The 27148-nt window shown below is 39.8% G+C and overlaps 4 protein-coding genes across 6 annotated transcripts in view; 1 reads left to right on the top strand and 3 right to left on the bottom strand.

The window, feature by feature from the left end:
- The window catches only part of LOC132796071 (myb-like protein I), a 50803-nt gene extending 42954 nt beyond the window's left edge, over nucleotides 1-7849 (bottom strand). The window contains exons 1-2 of one of the 2 annotated variants that reach the window (XM_060807101.1): nucleotides 7744-7849; nucleotides 6186-6539 (exon numbers count right to left, since the gene is read on the bottom strand). In XM_060807101.1, the coding sequence (XP_060663084.1) occupies nucleotides 6186-6324 (139 nt within the window). In that variant the 5' untranslated portion in view covers nucleotides 6325-6539; nucleotides 7744-7849. Of the gene's footprint in view, nucleotides 1-6185; nucleotides 6540-7635 lie in introns of both variants that reach the window. The other variant, XM_060807100.1, reaches the window with a different exon arrangement.
- Nucleotides 7850-13273: 5424 nt separating this feature from the next.
- On the bottom strand, nucleotides 13274-19987 carry LOC132796051 (zinc finger CCCH domain-containing protein 18). Of its 2 annotated transcripts, none has more exons than XM_060807080.1 (6): nucleotides 19534-19987; nucleotides 17141-17994; nucleotides 15491-17078; nucleotides 14437-14589; nucleotides 14238-14366; nucleotides 13274-14175 (listed from the first exon to the last, which is right to left on the bottom strand). In XM_060807080.1, the coding sequence occupies exons 2-6, from the start codon at nucleotides 17960-17962 to the stop codon at nucleotides 13886-13888; spliced, it is 2982 nt and encodes a 993-aa protein (XP_060663063.1). In that variant the 5' UTR covers nucleotides 17963-17994; nucleotides 19534-19987; the 3' UTR covers nucleotides 13274-13885. The 2 variants fall into 2 exon arrangements, with proteins under 2 accessions (XP_060663063.1, XP_060663064.1); XM_060807081.1 differs by lacking the exon at nucleotides 19534-19987 and adding an exon at nucleotides 18779-19355.
- A 135-nt stretch (nucleotides 19988-20122) lies between these two features.
- On the top strand, nucleotides 20123-22492 carry LOC132796076 (protein ABHD11). Its single transcript, XM_060807110.1, has 5 exons — nucleotides 20123-20599; nucleotides 20655-20828; nucleotides 20892-21121; nucleotides 21195-21332; nucleotides 22258-22492. The coding sequence occupies exons 1-5, from the start codon at nucleotides 20300-20302 to the stop codon at nucleotides 22388-22390; spliced, it is 975 nt and encodes a 324-aa protein (XP_060663093.1). The 5' UTR covers nucleotides 20123-20299; the 3' UTR covers nucleotides 22391-22492.
- A 665-nt stretch (nucleotides 22493-23157) lies between these two features.
- On the bottom strand, nucleotides 23158-26324 carry LOC132796079 (protein unc-119 homolog). The gene is given in 5 exon segments (XM_060807114.1): nucleotides 23158-23482; nucleotides 24760-24932; nucleotides 24990-25123; nucleotides 25125-25601; nucleotides 25743-26324. Coding segments are annotated over 4 exon segments (831 nt in total). The 5' UTR covers nucleotides 25530-25601; nucleotides 25743-26324; the 3' UTR covers nucleotides 23158-23363.
- Nucleotides 26325-27148: the final 824 nt, after the last annotated feature.

Raw genomic sequence — 27148 nt, 5'->3', positions numbered from 1 at the left:
TTCTTATAGGATATCAGCTATCGTAAATAAAGACAACGATATACGACCCTTTACTTACCTCAACATTCTCGATCAGCGTTGTTTGGCCTTGCTCGATAGCGGAGCAAATAAAAGCGTGATCGGAGGAAACTTAGCAAAGTACATTCTTGAAAATAATATTAACTATCTTAAATCCAAAGGATTTGTTAAAACTGCTGATGGACAACCTCAAAAGGTCGCTGGTACCATTAATCTTCCAATCGAATATAATTCGACAAAGCAATCGTTTGAGTTCCTAATTGTTAGCGCCATCACGCAAGATGTTATTTGCGGAATTGACTTTTGGAATAAATTTGGAATTTCTGTTAGTTATGTTAATGCAGTAACTGAATCTGAAATTGAAAATGAAACGATACCCAAATTGTCTCTTACAGTAATGCAAAACGCAGATTACAAGCAGTTGTTGATTTTTTCCGTCATGCGAAAGGGACGGCTTAGGAAAAACAACACTTCTTGAACATTCTATAGACACAGGAGATAGTACTCCCATTAAACAAAGATACTATCCCATATCTCCAGCTAAAGAAAAGCGACTTTGTGCCGAGATTGACCGCATGTTACGTTTAGGAGTAATAGAAGAAGCTTCGAACTCTGCATGGTCCTCGCCTGTGGTTTTGATTGTTAAACCTGGCAAAGATCGTCTATGTCTTGATTCTCGAAAGCTAAACGCAGTGACGAAGAAGGACGCATATCCCATGCCTAGCTTAGAAGGTCTTCTAAGTCGATTGCCATCTGTTAAGTGCATTTCCAAAATCGATTTAAAAGATGCCTTTTGGCAAATTTCTCTAGACAAAGAAGCGCGACCAAAACTGCTTTTACGGTACCAAATAGACCCTTGTATCAGTTTACTCGGATGCCATTTGGCTTGTGTAACTCACCTCATACAATGTGTCGTCTTATGGATCAAGTAATTCCCTATGACATGAAGGAACACGTATTCGTATACCTAGATGATCTATTGGTCATGTCCTCTAACTTTGAAGACCACTTACTGCATCTGACCGAAGTGGCAAATAGATTACGAAAAGCGGGACTAACAATAAATGTTACCAAAAGTCAGTTTGGAATACGAGAAGTAGATTACTTAGGCCATGTAGTAGGAGAAGGCACACTTCGAGTAAATCCAATGAAAGTGCAAGCCGTTTCCGAATTTCCGGTGCCACAGTCCAGACGCCAACTGAGACGATTCCTGGGCATGACTGGTTGGTACCAGCGTTTTATTCCCCAGTACTCAACGGTCATCTTTGAACTAACAGAGCTGCTAAAAGGAAAGAAATTTGAATGGAATGAAGAGGCCCAACATGCGTTCGAAGCAATAAAACATAGACTATGTGCTGCTCCGTTTTTGCGTCATCCCAACTATGAGTTGCCATTCATAGTGCAATGTGACGCTTCAACATATGGCATCGGCGCCGTATTAGCTCAACTTGATGCAGAAGGCAACGAACTACCCATTGCATATATGTCGAAAAAGTTGAACAAAGCACAACGAAATTATTCTACAACGGAATTAGAATGCTTGGCAGTTGTATTAGCCATTAAGCGATTCCGTATGTATATAGAAGGCCAATCATTCAAAGTTATAACCGATCATGCAAGTCTGAAATGGTTGATGAATCAAACAGACCTTCATGGCAGACTTGCTCGGTGGGCGTTAAAGCTACAAGGAATGGATTTTCAGATCGAACATCGAAAGGGCAGTCAAAATGTAGTCGCTGACACTCTTTCCAGAGCATTCGAAGAAAATGTAGATGTTGTTGAGCTCGAAATACTACCAGAGATAGATTTAAACTCGGATGCATTTCTCGAAAGTGATTATGTCGAGTTAAAAGAGAAGATGAGCAAATCCAATCTTCCGGATTTCAAAATCATAGACGGATATTTATATTACAGAGCAGTATTGCCTTCCGACGTCAGCGAAGATATTGGCGATGGCTGGAAACTGTACGTCCCTACATCTCTCAGAAATTCGGTGATAGTTTCAGCTCATTGTACCCCAACGTCAGCACATTGCGGCACAGCGAAGTGTCTAGAACGCATTCGTAGGCATTTTTATTGGCCACGAATGGTAGTGGAAGTGCGAGACTTTATTAGCAAATGCGAAATATGTCAAACCTCAAAATACCCGACACAAAATCTAAAGCCGCCAATGGGTATTCAAACAATTAGTGAGCGAGTATTTCAAAGACTCTACATAGATTTCATAGGTCCGTTTCCACGCTCAAAACTTGGTAATATTGGAATTTTTATCATCCTAGATCATCTTTCAAAATTCACATTTCTTATACCAGTTAAGAAATTTTCGACTTTAATAATCATTGATCACTTGCGCAACACTGTATTTAACTGTTTTGGCACACCAGAGTTCATAATCAGCGACAACGGCACTCAGTTTAAAAGCCGAGAATTCGCTGCATTTTGTCTTCGTATGGTATCAAACACATGTTCACTGGAGCATATTCCCTCAAAGTAATGCAGCTGAAAGAGTCAATAGATCCATTAATGCGGCGTTAAGATCATTTATTCGTTCAGACCAGCGAGAATGGGATATATATGTTAGCAGTATCAATTGTGCTCTACGCAATAACATACATCAATCGATAGGCGCGTCACCGTACTATGTTGTATTTGGACAACATATGATGACGCATGGTAAAGACTACACAGTACTTAAAAATTTGAATCTCTTAAGTGAAGGAACTGCTCGACTCGATCGTGCTGACAAATTTTCTAAAATCCGTGCTGATATTCACAAATATCTGAAAAAGGCATATGAAAAGAATCAGAGATCGTATAACTTTCGTACTAAACAACGAACCTTTGAAGTTGGCCAGACAGTAATTAAGCGTAACTGGGCACTGAGCAATATGGCACACAATTTCAACGCTAAGCTTGCACCAGTCGGCCTTAAGGCACGAGTAAAACGAAAAATTGGACAGGCCTTATACCTATTAGAAAATTTAGAGGGCAAGGAAATTGGTCAATTTCATGCTAAAGACTTGTGGAATTCAAAGAGTAACTACCTTCTTTCAGATTTTACGTCTTCGATTGAACTCTCGATTAAAATCTGCTGTTGTGAGGTAGTTGTCTAAATTAAAGTTGCAAATTAAAGTTGCAAAGTTGCAAATAAACATCTGATTGTCACAAATCAAAGCATCAGCTGATGCGCCAAAGCCTTAATTAAGTTGGCAACTCCACTTAGCATAGCTCAACTGTTGAGTCTATCGAACGGGGAGTAAGTATTGCATTGATCCACACAGAGATGCTTTGAGCACTCACTAAGGGCAGCCATCTTCACTTATGCACTTTTTTCACTGAGAACATTAATACATCAGACCAAAAATTTGCAAAGAAAAATTGCAAAAATAAATATAAAATAATACTGCAACCGAGAAAGGAATGCCAACACTTTTGGGCATTCGAGATTTTCTTTGTCCCAACTTGGATTGGCCGGCTCTTTTAGAGAATTTAGAATTGCTAAATTTTCTCTTTGCCACTGATTGGTAAGTAGTGTCAATCTGATTAGACCTTGCGGTAAAAATGTTATTTTATGCAGCTTATTGGTCATACCGCTGGCAATTGCACACGCTAGACCCTCCATAGAGTGTAATAGGTGTTGCACATTGCGGTCCTCGCCTTCCCCACCTGTTGAACAGGTGCCACTAGTGAAGCGCACGCGGATATTCACCCTAACCTGCAAGCCTAAGGGAGAATTGGTGAAGGCAGCGAACCTCGCTGCGAACAGCCAGCTAGAGTGGGAATAAGGCGATAATCTTGCGGCAGCAAATCTTCGCTGCAGATTATCAAACGGTATTCGATAGCGGCTCAGCGAAGGCGATACTAGAGACGTTCAAAGGAGCGTAGATCTTCCGGCGAGAGATCTACGGCTCCACAAAAAAACACGCCGGCACCATCTGCATTGGATTGTTTTCGTTCGCAAAATGCACTAAGAGTGCCAACATGGTTTGCTAAATTGAATAATTAAATTGAATTTGTATTAGTACTTGTCAAAAATCGACTAACTCATTTTTTCGACTTTTTGTACAGCCAACATGGGGTTCATAGGGATTTGAAAGCCTGATAACCATAACCCTTTATCATCTTTAACAGCTAACATCAACAAGCATATATGCTACGACGGATTCATCAGTTATCAGGCCTGCTAACATCGATGGAAAGTGCGTAAGTACGGCATAGCCGTGTCTATATTATAGTTGATTGGGGTTGTGATTGTGAGGTTCTCAATTCCGTGTGTTCCGTGTTGGTTCTCTATCTTTCGTATTATTAAGTCATGAAGACAACCGTTTAAGTAAAACAAACTAACGTAACGATAAATAAAGGCTCAATAAATCAAGCACTATTGTTAACTAGAGATAATTTTTATAAACAAAATGAAGTATGTTTATTAAATTACTGTATATCATGGAGAAGAAAACAATAATGTGTTAAACTTTTAATTCTAATTGGGCACTGAATGTGCGAGCGTTTGAGATAATGCGAGATGAGTACTGTCCCTCTCCCCTAGTATTACACTCTGTCTACACTTTAATTTATGATGACTTACTACCCAGTCGAAGCCAAAGACCCACCCCAGCCCTGAACTGAGCCGGCAAGTTAGCTAGACAGAGTAGGCTTAGACGAGTAGAACCTCGTGGTGTTCGTCACAGGCTATAATACTGAACTTACTAGAACTTATTATATGCCATAATCTTTCTTTTAGAGTATACCAAAATATTTCAGATTTATATGTAATTCTGAGTCAATGTCCAGACATATTTTAAAAGCAAGAAATAAAAAGAATGCAACTAGTTTGTTGCAACTCCATTGCTCACATTTTATTTTCTAAAATTGATTTCTTTTAGTCGCACTAAAATTTTTGAAATATGCTAAAGTATTTCAGATTTATAGTGTTAGGTAACTCAATTTCTAGATGTATTTTGAAAACATAAGAAAAAGTTGCAACTAAATTGTTGAAACATGATTGGTCATACTTTATTTTGTAAGTTTCTTTCTGTTGGTCAAACTAAAATTTTTGAAATATGCTAAAGTAGATCAGATTTATAGTTTCAAACATATTTTGAAAGCATAAGAAAAAGTCCCAACAAGATTGTTTATAGCTGATTGGTCACAGTTTTTTTTGTAAAATTTCTTTCTTTTGGTCATTCTTAAATTTTTCAGAATGAATAAATCACAAGTTAAAAACAAACTATTTCAAAAGCCTTGGTCTTGGTTTTTCTTTGTAGTTTTTAATAGAAAAGGGTAAAGCAAGGGTATTCGATTGCTTTGGTCACACTTAATTGCATATTTTATGTTAAAGTCGCATTCGTTTATAGTCACAAAGTGATTTATTGAAAGACTGATTGTTGCAAATGCTTTGGTTTAGGATTTTTTTTAAATAAGTATGTTAATGGGTATCTTCAACAGCACACAAATTAGCAAGGCTCTTTCAACTGCTTTGGTCACACTTAATTGCTTATTTGAAAATAAAGTAATGGGTATGTCGCAGTCGTTTATAGTCCTGAAGTGACTTATTGATAGACTGATTTGGATTTAGATTTATATTTAATTTTTTTAATTAGTAGTGGGTATCTTCAAGCCTAGTAAGAGCACAAAAATAGCAAGATTTTTTCAACTGCTTTGGTCACACTTAATTGCAGTTATTTCAGTGTAAAGTAATGGGTATGTTGCAGTTGTTTATAGTCATGAAGTGACTTATTGTTAGACTGATTTGGATTTAGATTTAGATTTTATTTTTTTAATTAAGAGTGGGTATCTTCAAGCCTAGTAAGAGCACAAAAAATAGCAAGATTTTTTCAACTGCTTTGGTCACACTTAATTGCTTATTTCAGTTTAAACTAATAGGTATGTTGCAGTTGTTTATAGTCATGAAGTGACTTATTGTTAGACTGATTTGGATTTAGATTTATATTTTATTTTTTAATTAAGAGTGGGTATCTTCACGCCTAGCAAGAGCACAAAAAATAGCAAAGCTCTTTCAACTGCTTTGGTCACACTTAAGTGTAAAGTAATGGGTATGTTGCAGTTGTTCATAGTCATGAAGTGACTTATTGATTGACTGTGTTGTTGGAGGAGTGTGAGGCGCACAAAGTTGTCACTTTCGCTGCCCGGATGCATTAAGCACTTACCGTTAGTTGAAGCCGCTTCCTGTTTGACAGCCGCCGGCGGTTTGGCCGCACTCAGCTGACAGGCGGAGACGAGCAGCGAGAGCAGCAGCAGGATGCTGGCTGTGCCCAGCAACTGCATCCGTTGTTGTCCTGTTGTCATCGCGAAGAAGAAGAAGAAGAAGATGTTGCTGCTGTTGTTGTTGTTGTTGTTGTTGTTGTTGTTGTTGGGGTTGTTGCTGAACGTTGGTTGCAACTGATGCCAATTTGAGTTGCGCTTTCTTTTCGATTATTTTTGTTGCTGTTGTTATTTTTGGGGGTATTTTTTTTATATACTGCTGTTGTTATTGTTGTTGCGGCTGCTGCAGCTGCATTTCACTTTCATATCGAACAGAAAAACAACAAACAAACAAAAAACAAAAATAAGTTGATAAACAAGCAAAAATGTTGAGCGACAACAACAGCGACAGCGACAAAGACGAGATGAACGCAAGTGAAATTTCACTTTCGTGCATTCAAGTGGACTCGCCAGTTATTGCAACACCAACAACAACAGCAACAACAACAACAACGGTTGCTGTGGCAAGTGAATTGTGTGTTGGGGTCACGCACTCCTGTTGTGGCCAGTTATTGTTGTTGTTGCTGTTGCTGTTGAGGCCATAAAAATAAAATGCATTTTCTTAAGCAGCAGCAGCAGTAACAACAACAACTACTTCCACAGCAGCAACAGTTGTTGTTGCCAGTTGCAGCAGCTGCTGATTTGCCAGGCTATTGCTGCCACATGCCACAAAACATGCAAAGCGCAAACATATATTATTTTTTGTATTTTTGCTAGATTTTCATGTTTTTTTTTTTAGTATTTTTTTAAGCAGGAAACTCTTGTAAATTATGCTACGATTTTTGGCCGTTTATTGCTGTTCAAGTGCCATGATTGTTCTTTAAGTAGAGTCATTAATTTTTTAAGTTTATTTCGGCAGTTTTTTTACAGTTTCTTTTTTTTCTACAAGAGTTGCGCTGCGATTTTTTTGGGTTTTTTTCTTTTATTGCTGCTCAGCTCAAGTGCTGTTGTTATTGTTTTTCAAGTATTGTAATTAATTTGCATTTTGTTATAATTATTATTAACACTCGTTGTTGTTGCTGTTGTTGTTGTTGCTCGTTTTTCTTTTGTTTTAGATTTGAAGCACTTTGCGTTTCATAATGCGGAAATGCCGCCCAATCAACTAAGAAAAACACTTGAAAATAATTCAACAAAAAAAAAATAATACAGTTTTCAACGCGTTTGTGTGTGTGTGTGTGAGTGTCCAGCGAAATTGTTTTGTGTTTTTGTTGTGCGAGGCGAAAACGAAACGCGGCGAAAAACGCGCTTAATTGCAGGATGTGCTTGGACTTCCGCACGCACACACACACACGCACACACACATGCACCCACTCACAATACAAACGAACACACATGCACACAGCTTTATTTGCTTACAGAGTTTGTTGGTCGCGTGTTGTTTTTATGGAAGGGAGGACGGGGAATTTGCCGCAAGCGAAAGAGAGAGATGCAAGAGATTTTTGTATGTGTGTGTGTTGAACCCACGGAATTTTCGCTTTAGTCGCCAAACGCAAAACGTAACGCGTCCGGGAATCGAATCGAATTCAGCCAAGCGCTCGCTGCGAACGCCGTCAACTGTCTGAGCTGCGCGCAGGCGCCGTCGAAAGCTTTTAAAGCGCCGCTGTAATTGCGCAGCGCAAAGAGAGCGCGCACAAACGCACACAGAGAGTAAGCTCATAAAAGAGAGCAGACACTGAGAGCGAGAGCGAGAATGAGAGAGAGACGGTTCATGAATGAAGCCGCGATTGCATTGGATCAGCTGGCGCTTAAACCGGTAAATGTTGTAAATGTTGCGCACAAATTGTATCGTTGTTGTTGTTGTTGTTGTTTTTACTACTTTTGTTGTTCTTGTGGTCAGCACGTGACGCATGCTATTGCCCTTTGGATCAACCGATTTGGTAATGCTTTTTTTCCTTTACTTTATTTTGATATATCATTTATTTTTCTGTTTCAGCATTTAATAATCCTTGACAAGCCCAAGTAATTAATAATTTTAGTGTGTGTATTTATTGATTAATTGCTCTTATTTTGCTCATTGATATTCTCGACTTCTATTTTTATGGTACTAACATAAAATATATGAGTTCGCCTGCAGCAGTTTTAATTATTTTTACTTGATTTATGATTCACACATCTGAAGTACTTCGCTCAACTGCTCAGCTATAAATATTTTTTAATCAAGTATTAACATTGATTTCGAAATTCATGCTCAACATATTCCCAATTTCTTTTTGAAATTTATCGTTTTTTATACAATATTAAAAGTGCCCCATAATTAACACATAAGTGATTCTAGCTGTTGCCAAGATAACATTTAGTTCACATTTGAAACGTTCATAAATCTCACGCTACACAAAGGCAAAAACAAAGAGCAAAGAGAGAAAAAAAACAATAAATGTCATATTTAATCGCCGATTGACTGAAATAATTTGTCAGAGGCGAATTAATGAAATGACAAACGCGTTTTTAAATGCGATTTCACATCATATTTGGCTTTTTGGATTATGCAAATCTAGTTTTAGGCACGAATCGAACTCAGATTAGTTAATTTTTTCCCCCTCCCCACCATCTTTTCTTCAGCTTTGAACAACGCGTTAATTTGCCAAATAAATTAAGTATATGCAAGAGGTCGACCAATTTCGAGCTAGTTAGCAATTCCAATTGCCCATCATGTTCCGCTGTCAAAATAAAAAAAAACAAAAAAAAAGATATATAAAATTGGGGGAAAAAATTTTACACAAAAATATTATACGTAATATCTATCAATTATCTTGTAGGGCCCGCAGAGCGATAGGCAAACTCAAACGCAAACAGCAAGCCAAATTAATTACATGCCACATTGGTTGGGTTCAGCCGCGGGCCCAAACATCGTACACACACACAATTTGGCAATACACTCTTTCGAATTGGCCAACAACCAGAGCCAAGAGCCAAGAGCATGCGAATGTGAATGCGAATCAGCGAATGCGAGATGTGGAAAGCTCTCGCGCTTTAGGATATGCCAGAGTCAAAGGGCATAACACATTTGCGGTTACATATCTATAGCAATTAGTTTTCATGCTTGCTGTTTCATTCGCACTCGCATAGCCTGACACCTTTTGCTATAGCAATCAGCTTACTGGCAGTCCTTTTGCATATGTGTAAATGTCATATCAATGAGCTTTATACCTTTACATTTACTTTGCAGTTAATGTCATAGCAAACAGCTTGCTTGAACTGCCAATAGCTGTCATACCATTGAGCTTACAAAAACGGCATTGCTCTGACTGAAAGTGTCTTAGAACTGAGCATTTTACGTCTCAGTTTGCCTATCAGGAAGTGCCATAGCAATGAGCTTGATACCTTTACTTTTACTTAGCAGTTAATGTCATAGCAAACAGCTTGCTTGATCTGCCAATAACTGTCATACCATTGAGCTTACAAAAACGGCATTTCTCTGACTGAAAGTGTCTTAGAACTGAGCATTTTACGTCTCAGTTTGCCTATCAGGAAGTGCCATAGCAATGAGCTTGATACCTTTACTTTTACTTAGCAGCTAATGTCGTAGCAAACAGCTTGCTTGAACTGCCAATAGCTGTCATACCATTGAGCTTACAAAAACGGCATTTCTCTGACTGAAAGTGTCTTAGAACTGAGCATTTTACGTCTCAATTCGCCTATCAGGAAGTGCCACAGCAATGAGCTTGATAGCGCTACTATTCCCTGACAGTTAATATCATAGCAAGCAGCTTGCTTGAACTGATTTTATCTGCCATTAAGTGTCATCGCAATGAGCTTGCTAGAACACCTTTCTCTGACTTCTGGTGTCATAGCAATGAGCATGTTAGCTGTACATTTTGCCCATCAGTAAGTATCACAGCAATAAGCTTTATAGCTCTACGATTACCTGAAAGTTAATGTCATAGCAAAGAGCTTTATTTAACTTCTTTTGTCTGTCAGTTAATGACACAGCATGGAACTTGATAGAATTCCCTTTCGTTGTCAGCAAGTGTCATAGCAATGAACATGTCAGCTCACCGTTTGGCCATCAGTAAGTACTACATCAATGAGCTTGATAGCTCTACTATTCCCTGACAGTTAATATCATAGCAAGCAGCTTGAATGAACTGATTTTATCTACCATTAAGTGTCATCGCAATGAACTTGCTAGAACACCTTTCTCTGACTTCAGGTGTCATAGCAATGAGCATGTTAGCTGTACATTTTGCCCATCAGTAAGTATCACAGCAATAAGCTTTATAGCTCTACGATTATCTGAAAGTTAATGTCATAGCAAAGAGCTTTCATTAACTTCTTTTGTCTGTCAGTTAATGACACAGCATGGTACTTGATAGAACTTCTCTCAAGTGACAATGTTAGCTCACCGTTTGGCCATCAGTAAGTCCCATAACATTGAGCTTTGCCCATCAGTAAGTGTCATAGCGTTTAGCTTGCTATGACTAAAATATCTGTCAGCAAGTTTCATAGCAGTGAGTATGCTAGCTCTCCATGTGCACATCTGTAATTACCATAGCAATGAGCTTTTTGCAGTCCAAACTGTTCATCGCCATAGCAATGAGCAATGGTGCTGCTTTTCTATGTAGCCTGTAAATACTGAAAGATCTTGCATGCTGATAGTGACAATGTTGCAGACTCGAAGTTGTCGCCGCTGAACAGTTGCCACACATCCACACCGTTGGCCAACCCTTGCCTCAACTTCAACAACTCAACGGTTCCGATGTCAGCTTTGGGATCGTCTTTGTGGCAGCGGTGTAAATAAATCAAAGCGAATCACTCTATGAACAATTTGATTATAAAACTGAACCATGTAGTTGTTGCAAGCAAGCCAAAAGAAGAAGAAGAAGAAGAAGAAGGCGAAGCCAAAGCTAAGCAAATTGAACACTGTCAAACAATAAGCTGAACGAATGGGGTCGATGGTTGCTCCAAAAGTTTGCTGTATTTGGATTGTTAAGAACTTTAAATATAGTATTCAGTATAAGCTTAACAACAACTAGCATTAAATTTTCAATTATTTCTTTCCAAGTCTTCGACAACTATATAAACTACCCTCGCTAACTATGACTATGCGCTTTAACAATGTCAAATTTCACAATTGCAGTAGTCAACTATAAAAACAAGGACACCGAATAGTAGCATATTGCTTTCAAGGCGTCGCGATGATATCTCAAGAAAACAAAGCGCAAATGAAAACACTCGAAATAAATGAGAGATGAATTTCAGATAAATCAGCGAAGAAGAACAGAAGCAACCGATGAAGCTTAAACTATCATATAGAAAATATAAAAGAGATGGATTAGAATAAAGAATCGATCAACAAAGCTTTAACTATATATATAGAATATCTATAGTAACTAGAACACAAAATAAAAATCACCTATATTTATAATTTATGCTCTTTAAATTTTCTTATGACTTTTGTGATATTATAATTTTTATATTTAAAATAAAAGTTTCAAATTTAATATAAATACAACTTTGTCTATTCATATCTTTTTGTATTCGTATCTCCATCTAACTATCTGAATTGTATTTCATTATGTTAATTTCAATCTGAATTCACTTGTGCATAGCTACCTAAATACTTACATATGTAGTATCTGCATCTCTATAAAATTGTATCTGTATCTATATCTCACAGCGAGCTGCATCGTTTGCTCTTGCGGCATTTATGTTGACCGCATCTAATGTGATATTGACCAAGTGACTTGCTTTTCTTAGTATGTAGTACACGTTCAAGTATCTGTATCTGTATCTGCAACTGCAACTGCAGCTGTATCTGTATCTGTGAATGACATGGCAAGCTTGACACTATTTAGCTCAAGTCTGTAATTTGGCCAATGTAATCGATTATTTTAATTGTTACTTTGTTTGCTCAATTGCTCGACTTCTTTACGTGTGCACATCTGAAATACTTGGCCAAGATTTCAGATTTTTGTTTGGCCACGTTTGCGATTTCGCTTCGTATCCGGAACTCTTGTTGTTTTTTTTTTTCCTTTTGGGTTTTCACACTTTTGGGCCAGAGTGCATTGAACTGACTTGCAACACCCACTGACAAGCTCTAAGAGTCTGCGAGCTGAGATGTTTTGTAGTGCTCTCTTTGTATCTCTGCATCTGTAGCTGTATCTGTATCTCGGTCTCGCTTTGTAATAATTGTGTATCTGCAGCTGTATGTGTGGGCTTGACGATGCTTCCGCCAAGTGAAATGCGTAGCTTTTAGCGCTAATAGCAAACGTCTTTTTGGCTAGGAGGAGAGGAGAAGAAGGAGGCGTGTCTCCTCAACTCAAATCAGGCTTTAAAAGCAATTACGCACTTGGCGAAGTTGTCACCGTCTCAATCTTTTGCCTTCGTCTACTACTACTTCCTGCTCCAAAAGCGACTCTCGTACTCTTGCCTCGGCATCCCAAATGTCATTAAAATAGATACATTTCGCCAGCGTTGCCGACTGTTTGCATTAGGCCAGGCCCAGATATGCCACAATCTTTGACAACGATGGGGCGGGGCAACTGCGTCTTATATGGGGAAGCTTTTGCGGAAAGGATTCGCGAATGCGAAACACGTTCAATTGGTTTTTAATAACCTCATTATGGACACATTCAATAAAAGACCTGTTTATTAGTTGCACATTAAAAATTTAACTGATTATTTCAACGTTTCATTCAAATTCGTTTTTCTTTATTTTATAGCTGTCAGCTATGTTGCACATGCGCAGCTGGAGGGCATAAAACGTTGAGCAACAAACTAAAGCTGACTGCTATAATAGTATCTGACAATTGCTTGCTGCTATGCCAAACCAATTTGCAATTTATTGAAATGAACAAAAAAAACATAAAAACAATCTTGAATTAATTATAAAAATATGCATGTGTATTTATCGATAATTCATATGATATCCAAAGTTTAAGAAAATGTTACAGCAAATTCAGATACAAACTTCTTTAAGCAACTCATGGAGGGGAAATCCCTAGAACTTATAAAGTCAACATTCGTAAAATATAAATGTAATTAAAAGATACAATTATGAATATGAAATTTCTTTCATTTGTTGTTTTCTTTTTATTATTATTATTATTTATGTACCTATACATGTGTGTGTATATTATAGTTATCATAGTCAGTGTACGTTCTGTCGGGCTCCAAACGGAGCGCGATAAAATGACGAAAAAAAAACTTGTAGAGCGATGGTAAATAATGGAGAATTAATTAAAATCTAAATGCATTGAATCGTTTGAATTGTTTCACTTTTTGTAACGGCCAATCGACACAATATATCGATGATGTGCGATGTGTGAAATGTGTGTTCCTTAATCTTCATCTTCGTCTTCGTCTTCTTTGCTTTGCTTTCAATGAGAGGCTGATGCTGATACTGATGCAGATGTCGATACCGATGCTATTCTTAATGATATTACAGATGCAGATGCGAATGCGGATGGACAAGTCCAAAAGCTGACCAAGCTGGTCAGCACAAATACGCAAGGAAAAAAAGCGATTGTTGAGGAGAATTCATCATCGGGAGCTGTATCTGTATCCGCATGTTTATCTTAAGATGAATCTGTTCTTGCTGTTGATGTTGCTGCTGTTGTTGAATCGGTGCTTGTATCTGATGTTGATGCTGTGCTTGTTGTTGTCATCAGGTCAATTTGGAGCGCTTCTTGGCGATGGCATCCTCGACAGCACGCAGCTGTTTGAGCAGCTCCTCGCGTCGCGATTTCTTGCCATCCTTGTCCTTGTCCTTATCCTTCTCCTTGTCCTTCTCTTTGTCCTTGTCCTTATCCTTATCTTTATCCTTCTCCTTGCCGTTGTCCTTGTCGGAGTCGGGCGAATTTGTTGGCGATGCAAGCGCCGATACGCCCACCATAGTCGATGGCTTCTTAATCTCAATGGAAATGGGTGAACGCTTCTTGGCCGCTTGTTCCGTGGCTGCAATGCATAATCATTAATTGAATGATTAAATTGATTGATTGAATGCATGTTTAACTTACGTTTTTTGATTAGTTTGCGCTCGTTGAGCGCCTTGTCTGTGGCACGAACACGTTTTTGTGGCGTTTCCCGCGATCCCGACGAGCTGTCCGATGACGACGACGCCGAATCCGAATCTGAATACGATGTATCTGAAAAAAAAAAGAGTTCGATTTTTTAGCATTAAACGTTTCCAACAACATTTCCATCGCTGTTGCCTACCCGATTCCGATGAACTAGAGCTGCGACGACGCCTCAGCTTATCCAGTTTCTTAGGCGCTGGCGACAGCTTCTTGCGCTTCGAGGCGGGACTGTGTGCACCGGCCGCACGCTTCTCCATCGCCGATCGCTTATAAGGCGGTGAGGCGCTACCCTCTGCAAAAAGAAAAGAGATAAACAATTAGTGAATGGGAAGGGAAAAAGGTTTGCTAATTATAGCAATAAAGGTGTTGAATTATTTTGATTACGTTTCTATTCTGCAGTCCCTTGTTTTTAATGCTCACGAATTTCATAACCAAACGAATTTTAAGAATTTTATTTAGTTACATCTCATTTATAATAAAGTTTTTCATCTATTTTGACTGTGTTTATATTTATGTGTACATCATAAATATAGACTCTATCTTTAATCTTCGTTTTTTGTATTGTTCTGACGTCCCGAATTTTGAGAATTTAATTTCCCCGCACTTTCATTTTTCGACTTTTATTGCAACTGGCACTTGGCCACATTCATAAAGACAGGTTCAAACCCTTTTTGAAACTATCATAATATTTGTAATAATATTAACTAGCTACAAAGAAGCAACCATCTAAATTGATTCCGTTTTCTTCTAGGTTTTCTAGAATCTCTGCAGCAAGTGCTAAATTATATTATTATCGTTTAAATATTTTATAGAATTCATTATTTATTTTATGTGTATTTAGTATTCGTTAATCTTTCATGTTTTTTTGAGTTCCCGAATTTCGAGAATTCCCCGCCTTTCCATTTAGTTTTATCTTGACATTTATTGCAACACCATTCCAGTTGATCCATTCATAAAAGTTCAATAACGATTTTAATACAATCTAAACTGATTTCGTTTTCTTCTAGGTTTTACAGAAGCCCTGCAGCAAGAGCTGTATTATATGATCGTTTAACTAATCATCACAATTTTGGTTTTATGACTAGCAATTCGCAGTCCTTAATTTAAAATGTAACTACTTTAAAACTGCACTATTTTATCGCACAATCCTAAGCTAAATCCCCTTTGAATTCGTGAGGTAATTTCCCACTTACTTGGCGATCTCCTGGGTCGTCGTGGTATTTGACTGGGCGATCGCGCGGATCGTCCGGCTGCATGGCGGCGCGCAGAGGAGCCGGACATTAGCTTGTGCGAATAGCGGCGCTTGCGATCCGAGGCGCTGCTGGAACGCGACGAATCCGAGCTGGAATCGCTCTGTGAACTGTTCGAGCTGGAATAGGATGAGTTGCTGCTGTAGCTGCGACGATCGCGTCGCCGGCGATCCTCCCGATCGTACGATGCACCGCGACCAATCGATTTCGATCGCATCCATGGATCACTCCACTCATCGCCCCGTCCCACCGCCTCGACACGCTGCACAATCACCTCGCGGGTCGGCCTCAGACGTCGATCATCCTCGTACTGTGGCATTCGATGGGGCGGCAACTCTCGGTACCTCGCCATCCGACCGTAGGCATCCACATCCTCGTATGCCATCGGCGGCATATAAGGTGCCCGATATCGATCCGGTGGCTGGCCGTACATCGAATACACCGAGGGCAACAGCGCCCGGGGATTTCCGTGGGGCATGGGATTGTTGGGTGGCAGATCGCGACCGACGCTGGGTGAACTGGCGCGCTCCTTCAGATAGTAGGGATCCTTCTCGAGTTCGTCGGGCGACAGTGTCAGATTCATTTTCTTGTCCTCAAAGTCCATGTCCTGCTCCTTGCGTTTGTTCGCCTTGCGCATCATCTCCTTGGCGGTGCGCAGTCCCCGTTCCCAGGCATTCTCCACCACTACGGGCACATCGCCGGGCAGCAGGAGACCACTGCGCGCATCATGATGTCCACCACCGCCACCAACACCGCCGCCTCCACCGCCACCGCCTGCCGCTCCGGCCCCGTACATGGCCGCATGATGCATGCCGGCGGCGCTGCGATGATGCAGTGCAGCTGGTCGCTCGTTGCGATAGTCGTGATAATCGGAGGCGCCGGATGACCCGCCGCCAGCCATATGACTGCTGTAGGCACTGTTGCTGGGGGCACGCGAGGAGCCGGCACCACTGCCGCCACCGCCACCGCTGCCGCCGCTCTGCATGGGCACCGAACGCACCAGGCTCTCGAACATCGTGTAGTTGCCCTTGTCGGTGACACCAGGATGCAGGAAGCGACAACTCATGCCCCAGGTGCATTGACCGCGCGTATAGAAGCGACAGACGGGCTTCGGTTCCGTTTCCTCGGGTCGTTTCTCGTCCTCATCGGACACCTCGCCCTCCTCCAGCTCCTCATCCTTTTTCTTTTTCTTTGCCGACTCGGCGGCATCGCGTTGCCGCTGCTCATCATCATCGTCGCCATCGTTGTCATCGTCACGCACCTCGCCATCGCCATCGCCATCACCATCGGCTTCGCTCAGTTTGCCCTCGTCATCCTTGTTGGACGCTGTTGAACCCTTCTTCGCTGTGTTTGCTGCCTTTTTGCTGTTGGCATCGCTGCCATCGACATTGGCGCCGCCTTCCGCCTCATGTTCGGCATCAAGCTCTTTGCTCAGATCAGGACATTCACCCTCCTCGGCTTCAAAGTCGAGAGCATCATCATCGTGTGGCTTCACCACCAGATCATCTAAACCATTCGCCTTTTCCACATCCTGCAAATGTGCATAACAATTAATGAAATTGTATTTATCGTGTTAAAAAGATCGAAACGTACCTTTTCTTTACTGCTGGCTTTGGTGTCCGAACCCTGCGAATCACTGGGCGACTTGCGTGATTTGCCATTGAGCGCAGGAGACCTTTGCGAGACAGCTGGCAGCGAATCATTGGAGATGGCACCCTCCTCATCATCGTCATCACGATCGCGATCATTGTCATCGTCGTTGTGGCGTGACGAAACATGCTTGGAAGGCGGCGCCTGTTTCTCCATATCAATGTCGCTCACATCGCTGAGATCCTCGTGACTAATGTTAAGATCAACGGCCGCCTGATTGTACAACTGTTCTGGACTATTGCTCCGGCTTCGCGTCGAGCTAGGGCGCGATTTTTGCCTTGGCGATGCAGAGTTCGCCTTTGCAGCAGTGGCAGCATCGCCTCCACCATTGGATGCAGTTGTTGCTGGCGCCGGATCCGCTGCAGCAGTTGCTGCTGCTGCTTGTGCTGCTGACGTCGCTGTCTCATCATCGTCGTCATCGTCATCATCATCGCTGGAGCTACTGCTGCTTGAGCCGCTGCTGTCGCTGCCGCTGCTGCTGCTTGAGCTTTTCTTTGAGCCTTTCGCTTTCGATCGATCGCTGCGACTTGAGCTGGAGCTGCTCGATGAGCTGCTGCTGCTCGACACCGATTGCGCTGGACTATTCATGGCGGCATCTTTCAAGGATGCTGCACCATCGTCGCCATTATTGTCATTGCCGGCAGCGTCTTGGCCTTGACCTTGGCCTTGGCCACCAACAGCATCCTCTGCTGGCGTCGTTGGGCGTGAGTTTGATTCTGATGATGAGCTGGAGCTGCCATCATCGGACTCCATATTGACGCCCATCTGTTAGACGGACTTCTTTCCCTCGATTTATTCTGCGGGAGATGCCAAAGATTAGTACAAGGGATTCCAAGTGCTGCTCAGGCTCATAAAGCTAGTTAGCATATATATATATATGGTATGTATCTATAATCTAAACATCTTGACAAATCCCAAGAAATCACGTCTTCAAAAAAAAAAAAAAAAAAAAATAGCGATGAAAAAAACTACGTTGATCCTTAAACGTAATGATAAAGTAGACAGAGAGAGAGAGAGAGTTATAGAGAACGAGGGAGAGAGAGCGAGTGCGAGAGAGGCATAGGAAAAGACAAGAGTCAAAGAAAGATGGACTGTGTATGAAAGCCGCCCTAAAGCTGCGTGTGGTTATCGATAACGAACACCCTGTCTGCCATGCCACCAGAAGCCTATCGGTTTTTAAAGTTTTATCGATCGCAAGCAGAGAAAACTATCGAAACGAAGTCAGCTCTCTCAACGAAACATTTTTTGATTGGCAAAGAAACGCGAACTGAGAGATAAAGAAGAAAGCAAGAAGAAGAAGGAACATGTGTGGAGGCAAACTTGATCGACATCTTATATATATGTATTTATATATTATCTATGTATATATATTGGTTTTTCATTCCTTTTTTTGCATTTTTTTTTATTTTGGTTTTTTTTTGTGTGTGTTGAACAGTGTCGTCGACTGTGCATATATCTTTTGATTAGCGGTCGACATCTTTTTTCGATTTGCATTTCTTTTTTTTTTAGTTTTGTCAGGGGGGAAAGAAAAGTTTCTGAACGTTTTTATTAAATTTTCTGTTCACTTTGTTGAATTCTTACCTTCATCATTGTATTTTTATTATTTATGTTTTCTTTTTTATACAGTCTTGCTTATTATTTATTTTTTGTTTTGTGTGTTTTCTACTTTTCGTTAATTGAAATTTTGTTGAAAAACGACTTTACGCGAACGAAAGACAAAAACAGAGATTGAGCAAAAATTTTGGCAAATGAGTTAACAATAAATTACAACGAGAACACTAAGTTAATTGCTCAGATCTCAGGGCTACAAATAAATACAGCAAGACAAACACACACACACACATAGAAACACACAGATATATAGAGGTGTACATGAGTGTATATATTATACACACACCCACACACGCATGTAACTTATGTGACAACTACAACGTCACATACGTTTTGCTGTCTTTTTTTGTTGGTACTTTTTTTCGGTATTTTTTGGTAAACGTTTTCGCACTTTTCGCGACCGACAAAGTTTTATTTTATTTAATGCAAAGTTTTACTTTTTGTCTTTCAAGCACATTGTTATTTTTGTTTCACAGAAATCACAAAATTCTACGAGATTTTAATTTTTTTTGTTTTGCTTTTTACTTTTTATACATTTGTTATTTACTTTTTTTTTTTTTTTTGTTTTGTGTGTAAAACCACTTTTCACTTACGTAGTGTTGGAGGGGAAAAAATAGAATACTTGAAAATATATATATATCAATCAATCGGTTGGAAATAAATAAGTTAATTGCAATGTGCAGTTTTTTGCTGCTCTTATTGCTCTTGTCGTTGTTGTTGCTCACCTATAGGGAATTTTTATATGGCCGCGGTTGCGGGCTTTACTCCTTCGCTCTCCTCACTCCCTCACGCTTGCACTCTAGCTCCAGCAAGCAAAAAAGAAAGCAAGCGTTAGCTGGCGGGGGCAGCGGGCGGGTAGTCTGGCGGCTCCGGCTCCGTCAATCGTCTACTGGTTTGTAGTGTGTGTGCAAGTGCTTGTTTGGGTGTGTGTGTGGAGTCGAACCAATTTGCTTTCGTCAATTTCCTCTCTGCTGCTGTTGTAATCCAGTTGTCCTCTATGTGGCCAGAGTATTGGTTTTGTTGCTGTCACCGTGTGATGCAGCCTTTTACCTGATTTGTAATAAAAACGCAGACGTCAAAATGTTTTGCGAATATTAAACATATTTCGTATAGATCCAAAACGATTTGTTGTCCCCCCAAAAAAGCGAAGCCGCCGCAACTGCAGAAAATTGTAGAGACGAGCGCCGTTTTCTTTTCGTGCCACTATCGATAGCACAAGTATCGCACATCGCCATGCACTACCACGCCACCAATCGATAGCAGTCTGTAGTTGCTTGTTTATTTATGTAGCACATGATTAAAGCAGGCGTTCGACAAACAAACAAAACAATAAAACAAATTAAATTGTATTTTTTGAAATTTATATCAAACACAAAAACAAAACTGGAGTTGCGCTATCGATAATGTAAAGTGGTAGCCGTAGCAGTAGCAGCTAACAATCGGAAATGTTGCATATCGATAACTGAACCTTAGCAACTCTACATAGCGACCATGCAGCTGTTTAACGGAACGTTACGTTGTCTGCTTCAAGCGGCACATCGTCCTGGAAAATATGCGGCTCACCTTTCTGCAGCTGCAGCAGCAACAGCAACACGTGCTCCACAACAACAATGGCAGCGACACTATTCCCTCTCTGCCGACCCCGCACCCATTGCCATGGCCTACGAAATGTTTGAAACGCCCAATACGGATACGAATAAACCGCCGCTCATGATAATGCATGGACTCTTTGGCTCCAAACAGAATTGGCGCAGTGTCGGTCGTGCCATTGCCAGCAAAACCAATCGACGCGTAAGTCGCTCCTCTGCCCCCCTCCTGCACAGCCGTTCAATGTATTTCCTCGCAGGTCTTTACGGTCGATTTACGCAATCATGGCGATAGTCCGCATGCGAACACACACAATTCAGCGGGTATGACGGCGGATATCAAAACGTTCCTGGCCGCAAATGGCATCAGCAAGGTCAGCCTGATGGGTCACAGCATGGGCGGTCGAGCCTCCATGCATTTCAGCTTATATAACGTAAGTTGTCCAAGTCATCTTAGGTATTCCCCTTTTGCAAACATTGCATTCTAATTTGAATAGACGCAACTGGTGGAACGTCTGATTGTGGTGGACATATCGCCGGTGTCCATGCCCCGTACGCTGGATGAAATGAATTCCATTATGCTGGGCATGCAGGAGGTTGTGCTGCCCTCTAATATCCCGCTGTCCGAGGCACGTCAACGGGCCAAACAACATCTGCTCAAAACTGTGGCCGCCGACTCCGTGGACTTTATAATGCTGAATCTTCGCAAGAGGCCGGATACGGGCGAGTACGTGTCACGTCACTCTTTAGGCCAGCTGTGCTGCTAATGCTTTTTGTAATGCTTTCTCTTGCCTTTGTAGATTCCACTGGGCTTGTAATGTGGACGTGCTGCGCAGCAGTTTGAATGGCTTTCTCAACTACGGACGCAACATACACAACAAGGGACCGTTCCTGGGTCCCGCCACCTTCATCTGTGGCAGCCACTCTCCCTACATGAAGTGAGTAATGCATCGAACTTAGAGTGTATGCAATCTATAGACATACAATTTCTTGTTCTAAATGAAACATCAACACATTGCTTTAAAGATAAGAGCTATATAGAAGGCTGAAATTTTGCACAAAGCAGCGACTTATAAAATTTCTACTCTATAAAAAATAACTCACAATCTAATACATATAACAGACCTTAAAACTTTTGTTTGTCTTCACTTGCTAAATTCCTAAACTCTTAACGCATTCGCCGAACGGTAAGAGCTACAAGGCTGCGATATTTCAAGTCGAAGTTAGCCCTAGACTTACAAACTTTCTCGGCCCTTTAGATCTTACCTTTTGTTCCACATTTTTTATCTTGCATTTACACAAAATACTCTTTTTTTAACGAACTGAATATTCAACGCATTACCCAAACGGTAAGACCTAGAAGGCTGCTAGATTTCAAGTCGAAGTTAGGCGTAGACTTACAAACTTTCTCGCCCCTTTAGAGACCTTACTTTGTATTCCACATTATTTATTTTGCATATACATACACAAAATTCTTTGTTTTAAATGCGGTACAGACTAGAAGGCTGCAAGATTTGTGGGTGAAATAATGCATTATTTTTAAAATTTCTTCAGCGGCTTAGACTTTAACTGATCTTTCATATTTTTTATATTGCATATAGATAACATTGTCTGTTTTAAATAACTAAAGGTACAAGCTGGAAGGTTTCAGGAGGTTCCTAGATTTACTTTCTCAGCCCTTTTGAACTTTATCTTGACTTCCATATTCCTTATTTTGTATTTATATAAAATTCTCAGTACCAGCTGACTGAATTTATAACCTAAACCTAAACGGTAAGAGCTGGAATGTTGCACTTATAACCGACTTTTAGACTTCACCTTGTCCTTCGATTTATACTCAACTTGTGCCTTTGTCTTTTGCAGTCCCGACGATTGGCCTGAGGTGCTGCATTTCTTTCCCAATGCGAATTTGCACTGGCTGGAGACTGGACACTTGGTGCATCTGGAGAAGCCGCATGATTTCATCAAACTAACCACGGATTTTCTAAATAGTTAAACGGTCCAAAAGCGTCTCATTTACAAACTGTTTGTTAATACGACCTTCGTTTAAAGCGAGAGAGTCAATAAATTTAAATACTACTAGAATTTAGTAATGCTTTTTTTTGAACCTGCCCCCAAAATGAATTAAACAATTTTGTAATTGTTACATTTCGAATGTAAATTTAATTCTTGTTCTCATGTGTTTTTCTTTTTCAGTTTTTTGTTTTGTTTCATTTCATTTCTTTTTGTTTTTTTTTTTGTTTGTTTTTGGAATTCATAGTTCATTAAAATATCTATACAAATACACTGAGAAAAACTGAGAAAGTCAAAAAATGGTAAATGGAAACTGCAAAATGCTGCATGATTTTTTGAGTGTGTGTTGCGTACGAATGTATGTGTGTGTGTGTGTGTGTGAGAATGTGTGAGTGATTTGCTTAAATTACGAAATAAATAAATACAACTAAGTGGAGGGAGGGGCAGGGGTTTGAGGGGGAAGGGGGAATTAGGGGAATCACATTGCACTTAAAAATTAAATTGATTTCTTTGCCAACTCTTTTTTCTTGTTTTCCACTTTCCTCTTCTTATAAATGAACACAGTTTGCGTGCGTGTGTGTGTGTGTGAGACTGTGTGTGTGAGTGTGTTTATCATAATAAATACATTAAACAGGAATGGTGGGTAAAACATTGTGCTAAGGCTAAAATGGTTGTTGTTTTTTCTTTGTTTTCCTTTTTCAATTTCTTGTTTTTGCTTTGGTTTTGTTTTGCTTTATGTGCGTATATGTCTTGTATGTGTGTGTGTGTGTGTGTGTGTGTGAGAGTCAGCTTCGTAGTTTTTTTTTTTCTTTTGGTTGTTATTTAGTTTAGTTTTTTTGCTCTAGGTTTTAGATTTAGTTCTTAGTTTTCTTAGCATCAATCCTTCAATCAATTCTTTAGCTTCTTTCTGTCTCTTTCTTTCTCTCGTTTCTCTCTCTGTCTCTTTCTTTCGATCTCTAGACGATAATGCCTCCATCGTAGGCGTAATCCGCTTTGTTGTGCATCACGAGTCGATTTTCCACAAAGTAAAAGCTGTCCGAGCGCGTCTCAAAGGGACTCGATATCATTTCAGCAACTGAAAAAACAAAATTAAAAGAATTTAAGTTAAGGACAACAACTTTGATATAATGACTAATTTTATATTAACAAGAATATAGTATTTGATATTCGTTGTTTCCAAAAATAAATTTGAAATATTGTATACAATTATTTCTCTAAACATAGTTTAACTTTTTAGTAAAATTCTGATATTTAAATGCTAAAAATTAAAATAATATGAAATATAATATTCGCTTATCATTGTTTCCAAAAAAAAAAATTCGAATATTCTATAAATTTTCTTTAAAACTTTTTCGCTATACAAAGCCTAAGTTTATAGTAATATTCTAAAATATAAATATTTTCAATTTTTCGAAATTTCTTTGCCACTTTTGTATACAATTTCTTTATAAACTATTTCGATAAACATATCCAAACTTTTTGGTAAAACTCTGATATTTAAATTTGCTTTAAATTTAAATAAACAGTAATATAATATTCGCTATTTTTCGTTTCTACAAAGAATTTAGAATATTGTATACAATTTCTTAAAAATTTTCTATAAACAAAGCTTAACTTTTAGTAAAATACTGTTATTTAAATATTTAAAATTTTCCTGAAATTCGTCGCTAATAAAGTATACAATTTTTTATAAACTTTTTCGCTAAACAGCTTTAAGTAAAATTCGATATTCATTATTTCTAAAAATATTTTGGAATATTGTTTAAAATTGTTTTCTTTGAGTAACATTTGTATATTTAAATATTTTAAATTTTCCCGAATTTCTTGCCACTCTTTAAACTTCCTCTTTATAACACTTTCTAAGTTTACTGACATATCTTATTTATAATCTATCTAATGAATAATATTATTATAACACAATTAAAAATGTTAAACATTAATAAGTTATCTAATTAATCTCATAATTGAAAAACGCTAAAAAGTACATATTTCAAATTCATTTCCCACAAAACATTATTACAATCTATAATATCTAGTAATCAATGTATGAACTCGAGATTCTTTAAAAACAATGAAACAAATCAACATTGTGGCCGCTAAGCTAATTCACTTAAATTAAAGTTTTAATTTAGTAATTAATAAATTCCTAAATTATTTCCAATAAGTTTAACATAAGTAAACATTAAAATGAACAGTATAAGAAACTAATAACTAAACAATGTGGCCATTAATTGAAATACATGTAAACTAAAAAGGCGCTTAAGCGAGATACGCGATTAATCAGTTTCTAGCTTATAACTATGTTTGAAATATGGGTTCACTATTTCACAGAACACAGAACCACATACTCACCCAGGTCTGGTGGAAGATTAGGAAACTCGTAGATGTGCTCGCACGTATTCTTGGAATATGGAATGCAATAGCCGAACTCAAAGTCGAAGGTCTTAAGCAAACGATCGCGAAAGAAATGTCGCTCGATCATCCGGAAATTGTTGACTGGCTGGCTGCCCACCGTGAACTCCACGCTATAAAAGATTGATTATAGAAGACAGAGATCTGCATAATAATAATTAAGTACTTACGTGGCTCCGACGGTCTTGAGATTGAGAAATGCCGGCGTGAACTGATAGCGCACATAGCGTCCGGCATTTGGATCGGCAGTGTCATCGAGCGACAGCTCTTCGGCTGCCGCCAGCATTGTGTCCTCCATGGAGAGGGCCATCGGGAAACTGTTCGCTGGGCGGCTTGGCGATCTCAAAGAGCACGGCTCCACTTTCGAGATCGCGTATCTTGAAGCGTGTGAAATCGATCTCAAAGACATTCGCATTCGCCGTACACAGATAATCATCGGTGATCTTATTCAAATGCAACACATCGTCGGGCGTCACATTCATTGGCAGCGATTTGTTGACGCTGCTGCTGCTTCCGCTGCCGTTGCCATCGTTGCCGCTGCCCGCAGCTGTTGATGATGCCGACGATGATGATGCAGTTCCTCCGCTGGCTGTGGCCGTTGTTGTGGCAGCGGGATCGTTGCTGCTGCCGCCGCCGCCCCCGCTGCTGCTGCTGTTGGACGCTCCTGCCGCTGTGGGCACTGGATTCAGTTGTTTGCCAACGACGCTCATGGCCGCTGTTTACTCGCTTGCTCGCTCACTCTCACGCTCGCTCACGTTTGGACGACTACAGGGTGTTTCAGGCTATTCAGTGTGTGCACACGCATAAAGAGACAAAAAGAAACGTACACCAAACAAATCAAAGTTGAATTTTTGAACTTTTGCACATTGCAGGGAAGACCGAGAAAATGAAAACACAAAGTAGAAAACAGAAATGAAACTAACCAATAATAATGCATGTACGCAAAGTTGCCATAACAAATAAGAGCACACAACGCACACACACACACACGCGCAGCAAAAATGTGTGCAGAAGTGTATTAAACGCGACCCAATTTCTGGAAAAGCTGCCTGCTGCTACTGCTGCTGCCTTTGTTTGTATTTGTTTTTCTCTGTCTCTGTCGCTGTCGCAATTGCTGTGTATATGTTGTGTGTGTGTGTGTGTGTGCGAGCGTGCGTGCGTTTTCGTCTTGGTGTGCGTGTGTGTGTTGGTGTGTGCGTGTGCGTGTTTTGCTAGCGTTCGTTGCCTTTGTTGTTGCTGTGCTTGTTCTTGTTATTTTTTTAGCTTTTGCTTTTTCGCCTAATTCCTTCCAGGCAGCAGCTGCTGCCAATATTTGTTGTTATTGTTGTTCACTCTCAATCTCTCTCCGTGCCGCACACACGATTAGTATGTATGGCCTAGTTGCTGGTTGCAACAATTAAATTGTTGACATTTTTGCAATTATATTTGTTGAATATTTATTTTCGTGTTAATCTTCTAACGCGTTCACACACACACACACACGCAAACACCAACACGTCCGACAGTGTGACCGCAACGGGTATTTCAATTTAAAATTACTTTGCTGCGACAAATATACCGAAAGCAGAAAATACTTGTTATTCGATACAGCAAAATACAACCACTCAATTACAGTATACGCATAATTGTGCTGTTCGATCTAAGCTAAGTAAACCGCCATTGTTATTGTCTATGAACCATTTAAAGTGCTAACATTAGAGACGTAAATCATGTGTATTTGTGTTTTGTTATTTAATACCATTTAATATCCGTTTTTCCAGCGCACATATATCGATTGCACTGCGCTCAGTTGTGCGCAAAATTCGCGCACTTTTGCGCAATGTGTTTATTTAATTTCGGAGTGTGCACACACTGTTTGGCGCGCGACACACATTTTTTGAATTTTCGAGTTCGTTGTGTATAAGTTAGTTTACTTTTTATTTGTTTACTATAAAATAAACAGTTTGTAAGGTAAATGATGAATTTGAAATTAACGATATAGCTTGCAAGTGTGTGTTTTTGTTATTCTTGGAAGCGTAGGCTAGTGATTTTTTGGTTAGTTTATGCAAAGTGAGGTTAGCGACGAGCGCCAGGCAATCTCGAGAGGCAGCTAAAATATATGCTTAGCTTCAAGTGGCCCAAGTGCCAAGTGCTAAGGGCGCCAATGTCTGCGCTGCTTTGCATTGCAGTTGATCGTTTCGATTGTCCGTCCGTCTGTCCGCCTCTTCAGTGTATGTGTGTGTGGTGTGTGGTGTGTGGTGTGTGTGTGTGTGTGTAAGGGTACTACTTACCATTTGCCGTCGCTGTTGCTGTTGCTGTTGTTATTGTTGGCCTTAAGTGGGTATTTTAA

Source organism: Drosophila nasuta, chromosome X, assembly GCF_023558535.2.
Source record: "Drosophila nasuta strain 15112-1781.00 chromosome X, ASM2355853v1, whole genome shotgun sequence".
Lineage (NCBI taxonomy): Eukaryota > Metazoa > Arthropoda > Insecta > Diptera > Drosophilidae > Drosophila > Drosophila nasuta.
Note: the sequence above shows the minus strand (reverse complement) of the source record. Positions and strands in the feature narration are given on the sequence as shown.

Excerpts from the sequence above, each read along its gene's own strand:
- LOC132796051 (XM_060807080.1), bottom strand. The coding sequence starts at position 17,962 with ATGGGCGTCAATATGGAGTCCGATGATGGCAGCTCCAGCTCATCATCA. Across the intron at positions 14,590-15,490 it reads ACGACCCAGGAGATCGCCAA|AGGGTAGCGCCTCACCGCCT; the intron begins GTAAGTGGGAAA and ends TTCTTTTTGCAG. Across the intron at positions 14,367-14,436 it reads CTCTAGTTCATCGGAATCGG|ATACATCGTATTCAGATTCG; the intron begins GTAGGCAACAGC and ends TTTTTTTTTCAG.
- LOC132796076 (XM_060807110.1), top strand. The coding sequence starts at position 20,300 with ATGCAGCTGTTTAACGGAACGTTACGTTGTCTGCTTCAAGCGGCACAT. Across the intron at positions 20,600-20,654 it reads CCAGCAAAACCAATCGACGC|GTCTTTACGGTCGATTTACG; the intron begins GTAAGTCGCTCC and ends ATTTCCTCGCAG. Across the intron at positions 20,829-20,891 it reads TGCATTTCAGCTTATATAAC|ACGCAACTGGTGGAACGTCT; the intron begins GTAAGTTGTCCA and ends TAATTTGAATAG.